The sequence below is a fragment of the Medicago sativa genome, chromosome 3 (genome assembly GCF_051527215.1).
Source record: "Medicago sativa cultivar Bolivia chromosome 3, Bolivia_mono, whole genome shotgun sequence".
Taxonomy (NCBI): Eukaryota; Viridiplantae; Streptophyta; class Magnoliopsida; order Fabales; family Fabaceae; genus Medicago; species Medicago sativa.
In genome coordinates this window covers 11,675,535-11,692,476 of record NC_140751.1, presented here as the reverse complement: position 1 = coordinate 11,692,476, position 16,942 = coordinate 11,675,535, and the positions used below count along the sequence as shown (strand labels likewise).

General features: G+C 31.8%; 1 protein-coding gene across 6 annotated transcripts; it reads left to right on the top strand.

Annotated features, from left to right (window-relative positions):
* The first annotated feature begins 3,944 nt into the window (after nt 1-3,944).
* On the top strand, nt 3,945-16,185 carry LOC146935735 (mRNA cap guanine-N(7) methyltransferase 1-like). Of its 6 annotated transcripts, XM_085750827.1 has the most exons (18): nt 3,945-4,146; nt 5,539-5,607; nt 8,162-8,262; nt 8,404-8,471; nt 9,452-9,557; nt 9,689-9,769; nt 11,096-11,235; nt 11,323-11,391; nt 11,480-11,551; nt 11,943-12,044; nt 12,525-12,581; nt 13,069-13,207; nt 13,373-13,437; nt 13,521-13,571; nt 14,922-14,984; nt 15,084-15,207; nt 15,430-15,491; nt 15,576-16,045. In XM_085750827.1, exons 6-18 carry the CDS (start codon nt 9,694-9,696, stop codon nt 15,672-15,674), a joined length of 1,119 nt encoding a protein of 372 aa, XP_085606953.1. In that variant the 5' UTR covers nt 3,945-4,146; nt 5,539-5,607; nt 8,162-8,262; nt 8,404-8,471; nt 9,452-9,557; nt 9,689-9,693; the 3' UTR covers nt 15,675-16,045. The 6 variants fall into 6 exon arrangements, with proteins under 6 accessions (XP_085606953.1, XP_085606955.1, XP_085606952.1 ...); XM_085750829.1 differs by lacking the exon at nt 9,452-9,557; XM_085750826.1 differs by having other exon boundaries at nt 8,162-8,471.
* The last annotated feature ends 757 nt before the right edge of the window (nt 16,186-16,942 follow it).

Genomic DNA, 16,942 nt, shown 5'->3' with positions numbered 1-16,942 from the left:
TACTAATTTTCTAAAAAGTCTGTATTGCAAATTTTTTTAAAGTACGTCGTGTCCTTTTAATAGCATAATGCATGTAAAAGTCTTTTAATAACAACTTTTTAATGCATTTATGTCTAATTTTATAAATTAAAATGTACATTGGATAACTCTTTAATGATCATTGCACTAACGATTTTCGAGGTATAATATTTAACAAAGTTAACAAAATAAAAAACAAAAATCACAATGAATTTATTTTTAATAAAATAAATACGTCGATGAATGTTGATTTTGTGAAAGGTATGAAATATGATCTCATCTGTCTCGAATGATACTAGCAGTGTTCAAAATTCAGAACCTCTAAATCTAAAGTTTGTCTTTTTACTAGACTAAACCTTGAGAGTTGGAAAATCACAATTAACTAGACTAAATCATGTCGAGATTTCCAATGGAGCATACATTGGGTTGGGTAATCATGTTAGGCCAATAGCAATCACGCAAGTTAATTTGACACTATATCTTTGCGCAGAACCTTAAAGCCCTAAACATATGGGTCATCTCATTTATATGTTGATCAAATTCTATTCTTTCTTCCAATATGTAGAACGTTAACTCACACTTCATACATTAACGTATTTTAATCAAGTGTGTGATTTTATGCATTCATAATTATGTGACGTAGCCATAAAAAGTAATATAGAGACACAAACATGTTCAAAAATGTGGGATAGTGGTGATTTCATGGATGTAGGTTTATGTTCCTTTCTTTCATGAGAAGGAATTAGAAGCAAAATGAATACGAAAAAGGACATTAAGTATGAGAGAAATGATAAGAGAAAAAGATATGTAATGTGTTTTCTGTCATGAGTTGGAACCTTTAAATCCAAAGTTTGTCTTTTTACCACTAGATTAAACCCTTAGAGTTGGAAAATCACAATGAACTAGAAAATGCATTTTTAATTCAAATTAATCATGATAAATAACATATTCATTATACATGAACCATCTCTCATCTTGGATTTTTACTGAATTTTTTTTATTGGTTTAATTGTTCTTGATTATTGGAATTACACGATCAAACACATTTTTCAAAAGTTGTTGGTAATTTTATGAGTTTCTTGAAAAGGTTGAGAATTTCTCGATAATTAATTTACCAAAATATTAGACTCAATTAAAAACACACCACATCATTTAAAAACATATAATAAACATGATTGTTGTCAACTTAGCATAACATAAAAGTGCTTTTCCAAGGTTAAATCCTACCAAAGACCAAAAATAAAAGAATTTGAAATAATACAAGTTGAATGAAATAAATGGTAGTATGAAAGAGAACAACATGGAAAAACTTAAATTTAATATTTTCCAAAAGAAGAATTAGACTAAACCAAAAAAACGTCACATCATTTTAAATTTTTTAATAACCATGTATTTTATCAACTTAACATAATACATATGCATTTGTCTAATGTAAAATCCCATCAAATGCCAAAAGTAAATGAATTTGAAAGAAAAAAAAAAATTAAAGTTGAATAAAAAATATAGCATTAAAGCGAATGACATCTAATAACTAAAATTTAAGATAAAAAAAATCAAACAAGTGACATTCAAAAACTAACAAATCAGTTTATCATACTGTTTGGCCTTCCAATAGAGCCTACATTAGGTTGGATAATCATGTTATGCCAATAGCAACCAAACAAGTTAGTTTGACACTACGTATTCACAAAAAACCTTAAGCACTAGGTAAATGGGTCATCTCATTTCTATCCTGGTCAAAATCTACTCTTTCATCCAATATGTAGAATGTTAACTCACACTTGAAAATGTTATCATATTTTAACCAACTGTGTGATTACATGTGTTCTTAATTATGTGACACAGTCATGAAAAGTAAAATAGAGACACAACATGTTCAAAAATTTAGGTTGATGATGATTTCATGGATGTATGTTTATGTTCCTTTCTTTCACGAGAAGAGATAAAAAAAATTATAAGAAACAAAATGAATATGAAAAAGGACATTGGATATGAGAGAAATGATAAGAGAAAAAAAAATATGCAGTGTGTTTTACCCATAAGAGAATAGTGAATAATACGAGTTGTCGTTAATTTTATAGATTTGTTGAAGGAATTGAGGAATCTTGAGTAATTATTTTACCAACGAATTAGACTTAATTAAATAAACTCAATATCATTTTTAAAATGTTTAATGAGCATGTATTTTGTAAACTCAACATAACACGTCTGCATTTTTACATTGTTACATCCCACCAAATACCAAAATTAAAAGAATTTAAAATAGTAGAGGTTGAATAAAATTATAACATGAAAATAAATTTTAACATAAAAGAAATGATAAGGGGAAAAAAATAAGGAGTGTGTGCTTTGTCTGTGAGAGTATACAAAATATATTGAGTTGTTGGGGGACTACCAGGGATAAAAAAACTAACAAAAAAATTCATCATAATTTTGGAACTACCAAGGAATCCTACACTGGGTATGATTCCCACAGTAGACTAGAAACCACACGAGTGAGATTGATACGACATCCTTACAAAAAAATCTTATAGCATCAAGTATATGAGTCTTTTTACTGATACCTTCTTCGAAATCTACTATTTCATCCAATATAGAACTTTAAGGAATTAGCTACGTATATGGGAATATCATTTAAATGTTCTTTAAAATTTACTCTTGCGTTCATGCAAAACTTTAACTCACACTTGACATATTAACATCTCTTCCTCAAGTATGAGACACTTTTCTTTTGTGATCAACCAATCACTCCCGCTTTCCCCACAAAGTTGAATCGAATAGAGAGGAACCATATAAAGAAGAACGATATCACATTTTCATCCAATATTTTAAGGCACTAAGTGTATGAATTTTTTTCACTTATATGTTGTTCAACCTTCAATCTTCTACTCAATGTTAAACTATAACTTACATTTAATACATCACAACATTATCTCCCACAAATATGAAGAAATTCTAGCCCGTGCTTGGCACGAGTATCCATACTAGTTATATAAATATATGTATCAAAAGTCATGCAGTCAACTTCTAAAAAGTTAAAATATTATATTTTCCAATTCAAAGTTGTTCTTTTTAAATTCTTTAACATGTGCCCTTAAGACATAAATTAACATGACAAAAAAAAACTGCGGTGGAAAAGATAAAGATAAACATCCAATTATTATCTAAAATAAAATTAAGATATCACCAATGTAATTATGTTGTCCCCTAAAAAAAGTGTAATTATGTCTAAAAATAAATAAATAATTTATATACGGGAAACTACCAAAATACCCCCTCCCTCGTTAAGTTCTGTTCCCTCGGTCACTGGCTCTTTAAAACTGCTACACCGCTTCATCCATCACCGGCGCCTCTCTCAATCTCCGGCGACATTTCTCAGTATCACCGGCGCCTCACTCAGTGTCTCCGGCGCCTCTTAGTCTCACTGGAGCCTCTACCTTCTCACTCTCTCAGTCGCATCCCTTAGTTCTTCTAGTTCCATCATCCCTTGATAATTGGGTGAAGCTTGAACCCAATTATCAAGGGATAATGGAATAAGAAATAAAAAATTGCAGATACAGAGACATATATCGATCTAAGTGCTTGTATTGTATTAATCCAGGATGTAGGTTTGGTATATTTTTATTATCTTCTCTCCTAGAAAAAGATGGAGTACCGGAGTTTCATTTTCTGTGAAATTGAATGAATGATTTGTCCCCAAAAAAAAAAGAAGAATGAATGATTACGTGGCACGTTAAAGAACACTGATGGAACGAATGATAATTGAACACGTAAGCGTGTCGTGTTTTGAAACAAAACATCAAAACGACATTGTAGAACTTGTTTTTTTTTTTTTTTTTTTGACGTAACTTGTGTGTTAAAAGAAACATAAACATAACATCGTCATCGTAGATATAAATATTTATTATTAGTTGCTGTTCAACTTCAGTTTTCATTTTATCTTCTTTACTTTCCTCCCTCTATCGCCCCCTTTGAAACCAAACCTACATCCCCTCTCTCTCTCTCTCTCTCCACAGAGAGGATTTTCCCTTTATTTTCTTTCTTCCAATTTCTTTTCACTTTTTTTTTCCTTCGAATTTTCGTTGAGTTCATCACTATTGGATAATCCCTTCAATCAAGAAGCTTCTGGTGAGTTTCTCTTTCCTTTTTCTTTTATTTTATTGTATTTATTTTAATTTCATTGTTTTTGTGCATGTTACTTCAATAGCCACTTCAATTAGGGTTTGTAACATGCTTCTGTAACACTAGGTTTTTGCTTCAGTGCTTTTTTTTTTTGTTTGTTTTATAATTAACTTAATTTCAATTGTAAAATCAACACGCTGATTTCTATGCATTTATACTGCTATATTACTTACTGAATATGCTGATTGATTAAATTTGAGGAATCTGAAATTGTGAATCTAAGCAGCATATAACTGTTTAAAATTTGGGGAAGCTTGAACCCTAGAAATAAAAAATTGGGGGAAAATTGGTAATTGATAGATTTTGCACTTGGTAATTGGGTGTGTAGTTTTATGCTGCTATTGTTGGTTCGGTTTTACTTGCATTCGATGGGTTTCGGAGTTAAGTGTTACACTGGTTGGTTATTAGTTATTCCTGCTAGAGTTAGAAATTACAATCGACGTGTGAATTTTCGTAGTTTAATTTGATTGGTTTAAAGTTCCGTGCTTTATTAGTACTACAATGGTCAAACATAAGAAAATTGATGCATTTTTCAAAAGAAAAGTCTCGAACAAAGATGAAAATTGTATAGCTACAATTCAACATCGACACACCCTTCAACTTCGACACTTGTTAATTTCAACATCACTTGAAATTTACACTTGAATCTTGCAAGTCACCATGGATACATTTGACTGGTGTTCTATGGCGTTTATGCCTTGAATTGACTCTCTGTAATTTTTTTTATCTAATATTATTTGCATCTAAAAAAATAATAATAATATTTAAGTGATTTTGTCATTCTTTTTTATTCTTCAAGCGTTTCTTTGAATTCTGGCAACCTATTTTCTGTTTGTTTTTATTATTCATCATAATTGCTTTACAAATATAATGAGAGTAACACAAATCTTACAAGAGAAGTAAATGGTTATGACACGAGTCACATGCCTTTTGGCTTGCAAGTATTCTACTACCCTTTTTTCCTTCCTTAGCAGTGTAATCAGTTTGTCCGGCTCTGTGCTTGAATGGGATAATGCCTTTTCTAGCCACAAAATGGCCGCACCATACTATTTTGTATCCATGATTGCTTGCTTCTGTTACCTACAGTTTTCAGTTTTGAATGAATTGTCATAGCTCCTTGTGATGGGGGCTACTAGGATACACTATAATGTGATGCCATTAGTTGATGAGTAACTCTATATTGTTACCTTTTGCTTCTGTAAAAATAGGTTTCGGTACAGTTTCATGTGAATCTTAGTGTGGCAAAATGTGGCATTGCATATTATTTTATATAACATTTTCTCAACCCAGTCTCTTATCTAACTAACCTGTGATATCATTTATCCGTTCTTTTTATAGCTTTTGGAGGAAGGTGGGGAAGGAAAGAATCGTGTCGTCACAAGATCAAAGATTCAACTTCCCACACAGGTTGGTAGAAAACAGAGAAATTTTTGCATTCTAAATTAAAACTTATTTGTTTGTTTTGAATTCTGTTTGTGTTTGTGTGTTTTGATGGATAGGGGTTTTGTTTTAATTGTATTTGTGTTATTCGGCTTTGAAATGCTGTAATAGCTATTTAGATATTAAGGTAGATGACATAGACCACATTTTTTTCCTATTAATTAATTAGTGTTTACTTTTGTGATTACTGATTAGTTATTGCTTAACCCTTTGAGCTGTAAAATTACCATTGTCAAGGTTATTATATAATTTACACAATTAGCTTTTAAGGTAACTGTCTTTAGGTTATTAAATAATTTAAACAATTAGTTTTCATTATTTTTTAAGCATAATCAAGTTTGTCCTTGTGGTGCCCTCTGGGTAACTTGTTACATAATCAAGCTTTTAGCCTATGTTTTGGTCGCCTCTCATTGTGGTGCCCTTTGGGTAACTTTTTACACCAATCACATCTATTCATACAATTATAGTGAAAAGCTTTTCCTTTTTGAAAATCAGTTTGGGTATGAAATCAATTATGAGGTTGGAAGATAATGTAACAAATATATAGTCAAATCACGTTTGACTGACACAAATGTGATTTAGGAGGTCAAGACGTAGAACCAAAACATAGGCTAGTCTTACTACCTACTTCCTTTCCCCCCTTTTCAATAGAAAAAGAAAATTTATTAGTGAAGAGTACTACAACGAGGGAGGTTTAGTTATTGCCCAAAACAGAGAAACGAAATAGTCAAGAATGTAGGAAGGTTGTCTAATGTCTCTGCATGTCAGAGGGAAAAAAATTCCATGAAACAGCCACCGATCTAAACACGGGATCCATACGCGGCACACAAATAACTTAAAATGCAAGACAACAGACTAAGCACACAACACACAATTAACTTAATTAGTACGATACAAATCATCTTCAATCACGAAACATTCCATTTCACTAAAAAGAAGATTAAAACTTCAAAAGAAAAGCTAATAGAAAGATAATAATATTAAAATAGTGGAAAATTTTGTTTTTTTTTTCCTGTGTCCAAATCAAATGAACCAAGTCTTTATTTATAGACAAAAAAAAATCATGAATTTTGGTAAAAAAATATAAAAAAAAATCTTTTGCAATGAAATAATTGAGTTCAAATAATTAAGATAAAATAAATCCACCAAACCAATCAGCAAGTGCCACATCATCTTCAGCTTGGCCCACCATTCTCTCATTCAACATGTTGAAAGTTTTCATCATCTCTCTCTTCCACCTCATTTGCATTCAACTTTCAACACAACATTGCAATGGTTTCAACTGTTGAAAAGTTGCTTCAACACCACCATTGTAAGTGGTCTAAAGTGAGTCTAGTTGTATAAAATATTAAAATAAAAATAAAATTAAAGGGTGAATATGTTTCTATTTTATTTTATAAAGAGGAAATTCTTTTTATTAAATCAAAATGAAATATATTAATCACACAAAGGTTCTTCCTGACACAAAAAATGCACATGAATAATTAAGAGAAAAAAGTTTTCATTACAATAATACACCGATGAACAAAGAAAACAACGACCTTGTTGACCATAGACACAAGCTTCCTTTTAGTGACATCCATTGCTCTTCATTTGTTCTTCAGAACCTATGCTTGAATTAAAGACACTAAATTTTTTTGTCTATGGTCCTGCACACTTATATTAGCAAATCCAATTGACAATTTTTAATACCTTGTTATCATCAAAACTCAAGTGGTATTATTAAACACATTTTGTTCCAACAGCACCTTCCAACTACAACAATTGTCTTACCTCTGAAATGGCAAAATTCAAACTTGCTAAACGCCAAGACTCGGACTCCAGCATTCGCCCGATCTTTCCATTGTTCCTTTCAAAAGATTAAATTTTGTTTAGGCTTGGTTTAAATGACGGTATCCAAGTGTCACAAAAATGAGGTCCATTCCGCTGAGGCCAGCGGCAGTTAACTGCTGTCGGCTTCCTCAACAGTAGTTAACTACCGCTGGGGGCTTTTAAGGAATTTCCATATGTTAATATGACGTTTTTGAAGTTAGAACAGCAATTTTCTAAAATATTTGTTGGGATTAGGGTGTTACACCTAGCCCCATTTTTGGTATTAATTTAGGGCCCGTTTGCTATAATTTTTTTTTAAAATAGATTTTTGTAGTCTAATATATTTTTGTTATAATTTTTCAATAAAGAAATTTTTATGGAAATATTCAAATGAAAAATTCGTTTGAATAACTTATCTTAAAATGTCTCTCTAAGTATCATCATTTTGTTATAATTTTTTTTGGATACTAAAATTTTGAAATAATCTCTAAAAAAAAGCTATTTCAAATAGCTTTTCATAAAAATCAGTTTTGAAAAATGTAATTTTGTAAAAATATGTGATTTTTACTATGTAAAATCTCGAACAATGAATATTTAAGTTAGAGAATGTCAAAATCTCTTTATTAACTTATACCTCTAAATACTATTATAGTTCATATTTTAATGAGATTTACCCGAATTGGTGTATTTTCTTTATATACTGATATAGATGATACGTTTGTATCCGATACGCACAAATAAGGAGGTGGACTCGGTCACTGTTAAGATATGAGTTCATGACTAAATAAAGCGCTGCAGCTCAAATAACTCGTATGAATTACTAGTACTACATTAGTTTTCTTATTTCTATCTCCTTTATTGTTGTTGCCAATACGAGTACCCCCACACCACACAGATTAGTTTCATTGTCCCCTTACTAAAAAATTAGGGTTTCCACTTTTTCTTCCAAAGTGGCAGCCGTCCACTTGGTTGGCCACCGTCTAACTGCTCGCGCCGGCCGTTTTCTTCTAACTCAACAAGTGAGTTTTTGGTTCTTTCTATGGTTTTATTTTTCTCTCTTAGTTTCTTCTCTTCTCTCTCTTATTCTGCTGTTTCATCTTTTCAATTCTCTCTTACTCTGCTGTTTCATCTTCTCCATATATGTTTCATCTTCGTCATCATAATTCAATATGGGTAAATGCTTTTTTCTTTCTTTTGGTGATTGCTCTCTAGGTGTTTGTGTTTATGTCTCTATGAAATGGTTGAAGTTGAAATGGACAAATGATTTTGTTTTTGTTTTGGAGTTTCTTTTGTGGGGTTGTTTTATTTTGATTAGTGGATTGAGTAGTGTTATAAGGTCTATAATGGGGTTTGATAATTCAATTTTAGTAATAGGGAATGAGTTTTCATGAAAAATCTTTTGGGGATTGCGCACTATGTGTTTGTGTTTATGTCATGTTGTTTCTTGTGCTTTGAGAGTTTTATAGGTGTTATTTAAAAATTATTATTATACACAGTTATACAATCCTTCTTAACATAAGAATAGAAGATGGTGTGGTAAAACCTAAATTACCCTTTTGGACACGTGTCACTTGTTGAGCTACTTCAACTTAATATATTATTTAAATATTCCTTAAAAAAATACATTTACATATGTAAAAAATTAATATTTATATAGGCTAATAAGCTTAAAGGATTAATCAGCTCAAAAGGTAAAATTAATTGAGTCGAGCTTTTTCCATGAGATATTTATATTATAGGCTAATAAGCTTAAATCATTCCAATTTAAAACATATTTATAACAAATTTATATTATACTGTTTATTAAAAAATTGTTGTTATTAAAAAGATAAACATATTTTGTTTCTTTTAAACAGATAAACGATAGCTTTGTTACATATTTTGTTGAATTTTGTAGTTTTAATGAAAAGAGGAAAAATCGTTTTAACTTATTTTTTATTTTATTTAATAAAACTTGTTTTTCGATTGTTGTGACTATTTTTTCATACCGTCAAAAAAGTTACTCTTTACCGCTCTCTGCTACTACTCACCGGCTGCAGCCTCCCTCACTCACGCAAACCGCGACACGTTCCTTCTTTCTCGCGCGCCTGATAACATTAACACAAGTAATTGAATCTTCTCAAAATCTCTATCGTGCATTTTTAGGGTTTTTGGATTTGTCAATTTCTATATCTCTCTAATTGTATTCAATTGATTACGCAATTTGTATTATTCTTAATATATTTAATCATTGTAGGTCTTATGAAACGAGGGTACCGAGAATCCCCTTCAAGCTCATTCGGTTCACCTCATTCTAAACCTAGACATAATTCTCAAGGTATTGCTCTTTGCACCTCCCATTTTTGCTACTATAGTTGTTAAAAACAAGTATCAGATTGAGCTTTGCTGAATTTATAATTTAATGTATATCAAAGCTCACCTAATTTTGCAATACTAAGTTTCTGCGTATGAACTCTTTGTATCAATCTATGAAGCCCCGATACCTGACACGATACCGATACGATACGATACTGATACGGCGATACGGGAAAATTTTCAAAATTCCCGATATGATACGGCCTCGATACGTTATTAAAAAAATTAAATTTAAAATTAATAGTATAAGTGCACAATGTATAAACATAACTAAAAATGATAATAAATAAACATTCACATTAATGAAAATGATCAAAACAAGTGACAATTACATATTTTTTCCGCACAAATTAGATAGAAAATAGCTAAACATCATTAGTACCATCCAAAGAGAACATCATAAGTACTATAAAAAAAGAACATCTTTGTCTAATGTTGACTAATCAACAGTTAACACTAATTTATATCGAAAACAAACAGCAGAAGAAACATAACATTAGAGAGAAGAGAAACCGAGTACAATTCAATCAGTGGTAATGGTTAGAAGAGAGAATAGCTATTGTTATGTGGTGACGAGAAACCCTATTTTTTTAGGTTAGGAGAGACAATATGATTTTGATAGCGCTGTGAGACTTGTAGTTTTATTTCTTATTATTTTTTTTTCTTTTTTTTTTAAAGGAAATATGTAAGACAGAAGTATAGGTGTCGGAGTATAAGTAAGTTGTGTCGGAGTACAAATTAGTCGTATCCAACACGTATCGGTCATTTTTTTTTCCTTCAAAAAATAAATATTAACTGCCCGATACTTCTCCGATACGCGTATCGGGACGTATCCGACACGTATCGGTCATTGTTTTTCAAAAAAATAAATATTAATTGCCCGATACTTTTTCGATACGCGTATCGGGACGTATCGGGGCGTATCGGTATCGGATACGTGTCGGATACGATACTTTACCATTTTTGGAGTATCGGGGCTTCAGAGGTATCAATCAATATTGTAAAGTAAAAACAAAGATTTTAAGTAAATGTCTGTTTCTGCAATTTGAGTAGCATACCGTGATTGAGGCTGCAACGGTTGCATTTAACTGCAATTCTCTACCATTTCGAGGATAGTGACACAAGTGTAACCGTTATTGCAACCACCATTTGAAATACTAGAAAGAACTAGAAATAGATAGCTTCTAAATCTTAAAAACTTTATGACGAGTTACCAATTACCATACTTGTAGTATGTGTGCTTTTCTTTCCTTTTTTCCCGGTGAAAGCTTACGCTGTTTTTGTTTAGGCGATGAAAATTTCCTGGAGGATGAAAGCACGAAGAATTACGCTCAGAAAGTAGCTGATCATTATAGTGCAAGGTCCAACCAGACCCTGGAAGAACGAGAAGCTAGTCCAATAATTCATTTGAAGAAACTTAATAATTGGGTATGCGAGTATTCTGTCGTATATGATTTTGTTGTCACCAGTGTTACATGATTTTTTTTTAATAAGTGTAATTCTATTATTTAACAGATTAAGAGTGTCTTAATTCAACTCTATGCTCGCCGAGGAGATGCAGTACTTGACCTTGCCTGTGGCAAGGTAGGTATTAATGATTTTCAGCTCTTGTTTATATACGGCAACTCATTCCCAATTTCTTGGCTTACCTTTCATTTTTTCTTTTCACCAGGGTGGTGATCTTATCAAATGGGACAAGGCCAAAATTGGATATTATGTTGGTATTGACATTGCTGAAGGTTCAGTAAGTGTTACAATTTACTGTACTGGTTTTCCTTATCCGGATTGTTTATATAACCACTTCCATCATATCATATTAACATGCATTTAAATAAATATTTTTCAACACAATCTGTCAAGTCATTTCTATATAACAAATTATGGATACACTTTTAACTGAACCTTGTCTTTTTCATTCTATTATTTAACAAGTCTTGCTTAGTAAACAACACTATTTCTATTTCAAATTGTAAAACATCGATATAAATTTTTATGTCCTTGCAAGTGGCAGTAAATTTACCAATGTAACTATATATTCCCCTAATTCTAGTGAAACATTGTTTACCTTATTTTTCCAAGCTATTTGCCATTGCCATTGCCATATATTTGTAGTCTAAGCTCAACAATCTATGCAGATCAAAGATTGCCGTACCCGTTACAATGGTGATGCCGACCATCATCAGCGACGTAAGAAGTTTACATTTCCTGCTCGCCTCTTATGTGGAGATTGTTATGAGGTGATTACTATTTTTATTAAAAATCTTTAATTTTATGCTTGGTAAATTTATGTTTTATAGCGAACATTCAATCTTGGTTTATACATTACTCATAGACATTCACAATGTTTGGCAACAAATTGAAAATGGTATGAAAATGAGAAGATATTGCAAAATAGATGGAATATTACATTCAAAACTTTTTCTCTTTCCGTCAAATTCATTCTCCTCAACCACTCTATACAAAATGATTGTAAATGTGCATTGGTAAACTTAAAGAAAATTTTGACACATACTGTGTCGTTTTTGATAAATTTTCTCTCTCTGTTATTGTTAGCAAACTGTACTTCCATACCTCTTGACATGGCAACTTCAAAACCAGAAAATTATAACTTTTAAATGTTTAGTCACCTAGAGAAAGTGATATGATTTTCAGCTTCGATTAGGATTTATGTATTTTTTTAGATGTTAAAAGTATGTTCATGTCATTTACAATTTCAGGTTCGCCTGGACAAAGTTCTTGCGGAAGATGCTCCTTTTGATATCTGTAGTTGCCAGGTAAATAATGGACTCTTTTGTTAATATACATCATTCATGTATTTGGCCAGGGATAAAAAAGGATGTGTGCTACTAGTAAATGTGATATCTATAGAAGTAGTCTCTCCTAGAAACTACATTGTTACTCTGCATCAACTTTTGTTCCATATTTTCTTGTTAAATATCCATATGTATTTCTTTTATTGCACTCTTCGCAATTAGATTTGTTCTCGCAAAGTCCCTGTTCTACAACGATTACGTTATACAAATAAAAGAAACTTGTTAAGGCAGTGATATGTCTACCATTTATATTTATATTCTTGATACGACGAACATTTTTTCTCTTCCAAATATCAAAATCACCATACTGCTTTGTTGGTACAACCTACAAATAATATTGCCATACTGTTTTGTTTACATTCTTTTAGCTTAGTACATTCAACTCACAAACTTATTTGCATCTTGAAAGTGTTGATTTCTAATTTGATATACATTTTAATTGCTGCAGTTTGCATTGCATTACTCCTGGTCTACAGAGGCACGTGCTCGGCGAGCATTAGCTAACGTGTCAGCTTTACTTCGTCCAGGAGGCGTTTTCATTGGAACCATGCCAGATGCCAATGTGATTACCAAGAAGCTTAGAGAAGGTTTTTAATGCACATACAATTCTAATTACTAGTCTTTCAAAATAAATTTAGTTATTGATGAAGCTATATGACATCAATTGCTCCATGTGGCTGACCTCATTTAGTTACATTGTGATTGTTGTTGTTTGAAAACAAATCTGATGGAAATCTGATGTGAATATGCAGCTGAAGGGTTGACCTTTGGTAATAGTGTCTACTCGGTTTGGTTTGACAAAGAATTTTCTGATAAAGTAATTTTACTCTCCTGATCATCGTGCTTTATCATTTTTTACAGCGTGAGTCTACATCTGACCAAATTTCTCATGTGATTCAGAAATTTAAATCATCACGCCCCTTTGGAATTAAGTACACGTTCCATTTGGAGGTATCGTTTCTTTTTACTCTTCAAATTTTTTCTAAGCATCTAATAGTTATTTCCCTATAACACATGACTGATTGGGAGATTGAAGTCTGACATATAACCACTAGAATTCGTACATATTAAGTTAGCATTTTTTTTTTGAAGAAGCCAAATTAGCCCATCGAGGAGAATTGAACATGGAGACCTTGAGAAGAGCACACTCCAAGGTCCCAAGCCAAAACCACTAGCCCAACCCAAGTGGGTTTTGAGTTAGCATTAAGCAACACATTTGTTACTTTTTTTTTTTTTTGAAAGGACAACACATTTGTTACTTGTTTATTACCATTTTGCTCTTTTGCACATTTAAACTAGGAATGTAAACGAGTCAGGCTGAACCATGTACATGAAGCTTGAGTTGATTTGTAAAATAAAATAGGTGGCTTAAGCTTAGTTCATTTATTCAAACGAGTTCAACTAAAAGTTTAAGTTTGATTTGTTAAAAAGAGTAAAGCTTGAGCTTGACTCATTTATTTAAACAAGCCTAGCTATTTTTTTTTTATATTATTTCAGACCTTTACATTTTCATTAGAAGCATGGGTACTTAGAAGTTCATGTTATATTTGTATCGGGTACCTGATACTCTTTTGGTACAAGTACTGAATACATACCAAAATTAGTTTCTAAAATAAAAATTTGAATACTCCATCTGGGTACATGTGGGTACTTTATGAGCACGTTCTTGCTGTCTGATAAAGAAATAATTGTTTTTTACTGAAAAAATTATAAATTTAAGTTTTCTCATGTTGTTTTTGATGTTGATAATTTTCCATTATATTGTATATTTCCCCGTTTTTTTACTATATAAATCACAATTCCCTGATTCGTGCTATGTTATTATCTTCTTTCTAATCAATTTTTTTTATTCTATATATTTATTTCCAAATTCTATTTTGATTTATGATGTAGTAAATTACAACACTTCCTTGTATATTTTTAATGTACCCACACCCTAGTTTTTCTAGAAATCCCATATTGTACCTGTATGACCTTATCCATTCTGCGTAGATCTTAAGGCATAATGTTTTTCATAATATCATCAATTTATTTTGGGCTGTTTTTTTTTTTTTTGTCTTGGGTTAAGGAGTGAGAGCCTTAGTAAGTATATATAATCGAACTATTCACGAGTCTTTAATGTCAGCATGTAACGCTTGAGCTTGATTCATATCAATAATCGAGCTCGATCTCAAATTTAGGTTAACGAGCTTGGTCAAACATTTAACTAGCCGTGTTCGAAGAGATACAAGTAGCTAAGTTCATTTACACCCATATTTTTAAAACTTATGCTGTCATTTAAGACATTACCTTTTGTTGTAGGACGCTGTTGATTGTCCTGAATGGATTGTCCCATTCCACGTATTCAAGTCATTAGCTGAAGAGGTATATACTATTGCTTGTGAAACTGCTAAATTTCACCTAATCCCACCTTCAATTCTAAAACTAAAATTTCTAGGTTTCACATCTGATTAAATTTTGCAGTATGATTTTGAGCTTGTTTTCGCAAAGAACTCGCATGAATTTGTCCATGAGTATATGAAACGAAGCGAATTTGTGGACCTCATGCGAAGACTTGGTGCGTTGGGGGATGGCAACCAAGATCAAGGTATAACCCTTTGTGCTTATGCTTTTTCAATTTCCATTAAACTTTATTAAACATCACTTTTCCCTCTCAATTAAAGTGTGTCTGGTGTCTGACACCGACACGACACTGACAATATACTCAATTATTCGATGTTTTCAAATTATTACTGATGTCAATGTGTTGTCATGTTCGATACTTGTTTTATGTCGATACTTTTTAGGTTAAGAGACATTTCTTTTTCAGGTACACTATCGCCTGATGAATGGGAAGCAGCATATTTATATATGTCATTTGTACTGAGAAAGGTCAGTAGTAAAGTACGTTCATGCTAATAATTTTATTATTTGTCAACTCGTTGGTTGAAATCGGTTTTTCTTGTAAACCAACAGCGAGGTGAACCTGATAAAAACCAAGTGAGCGGCAGAAAAGATCGAGGTTTGATGCATATTACGGAGGAAGACATAACTTATATCGGCAATGACTTTTGATAGCTAATAACAAGAACAAATAAGCCAAATGCTTGGTTTTTTTAAAAGGATATCAAATTACATAAGGGCATGAAACAACATGCATTGCCAATTTGTCATGAGCCAGGAACATTCATCTCACGATCTTGTTGTCCACCAAATTTTTGTTGAATTTTGTAGGTTGGTAATTAGTAATTAAAGTAAATTTTCTGCCCTAGAACTTGTTGTGCTAAATAAGACTTAGCATTGTAATTTACAAACACAGACTAATGCCAAGGGAATGTCTAATTTGACAAAACTATAAAAAAATTCTGTTTGCACTTTATTACAAACAAGTGAAAAGAAAGGGATAATTTTAAAATTATCAGTAAAAATAAAATTTTATCCTCAAATCAGTAAAGTTTTTTTTCCTATAGCAGGCAGTGATGATGTAGTAATAAACACCGACTGAACTTTGGTCACTGGTTTTATGTTTTTAGTTGGTGTTACTATATCATTAAAGAAGGTGAGTGACACTATAAATAAGCACAAATTTTCAAAGTTACTTGTGGTCACATACACTACCGGTAAGCTTAAGGGCCTCTGGAGGCTCTTATGGCATGGGAGTTGCAAGTTTGAGTTCTAAATCAGGTGGTTCATAATTAATTTTACTGCATACGTTATCTGTTGCCTTTATGCAGCAGATAACATATGCAGTAAAATTAATTAATTATTCCTGATAATCGACCAAAAGCTTCAATTGGTTCAGAAAATGCTTCCAATCTTGTTTTGTTACTTCCACAGCTGCGAAAATTTGTTACACAGTAAGATAGTAAAAATTTAAAAAGTTGAAAGTAATGTGTGTACCTTGTATCAAATGAACATATATTTAACTATTTTTTATGTGGAGATATTTCAAATTACTTAATTAATGAGGGCTAAGAGGGTGTTTGCTGACGGATAAAATGTTTTTGAGAATGACTTGCAACCTGAGTTGTTTTTGTTACAAAATATTTAGATATACCTCTGCAGTTACCCTTCACAAGCTTTTCAATGAGTGGATAAAGTTTCTCTCTTGTGTTTGAGACTTGCTCGTTTTTGGTCCCCTAATACAAAATACTGGTGCATGATTCATAAAGGGAGAATGCTTAACAATTAAACCCTCATATTTGCTGTAAAATTTCAGCTTCGTTCACCAAATAGAGCTTTAATCAGCTGATACCATCGTTGCGCGTTGATTGACCTATAAGTAGTATTGTGTTTGTCTCAATACAAACTTTTAGTTCAAGTCTAGATACAACTTAAAATTT

What these genes read in the sequence shown, in the direction of transcription:
- LOC146935735 (XM_085750824.1), top strand. Translation starts at nt 9,694, where the DNA reads ATGAAACGAGGGTACCGAGAATCCCCTTCAAGCTCATTCGGTTCACCT. An exon ending in TTGATATCTGTAGTTGCCAG is followed by an intron (nt 12,582 to 13,068) that starts GTAAATAATGGA and finishes TAATTGCTGCAG; the next exon opens with TTTGCATTGCATTACTCCTG. An exon ending in ACAAAGAATTTTCTGATAAA is followed by an intron (nt 13,438 to 13,520) that starts GTAATTTTACTC and finishes CATGTGATTCAG; the next exon opens with AAATTTAAATCATCACGCCC.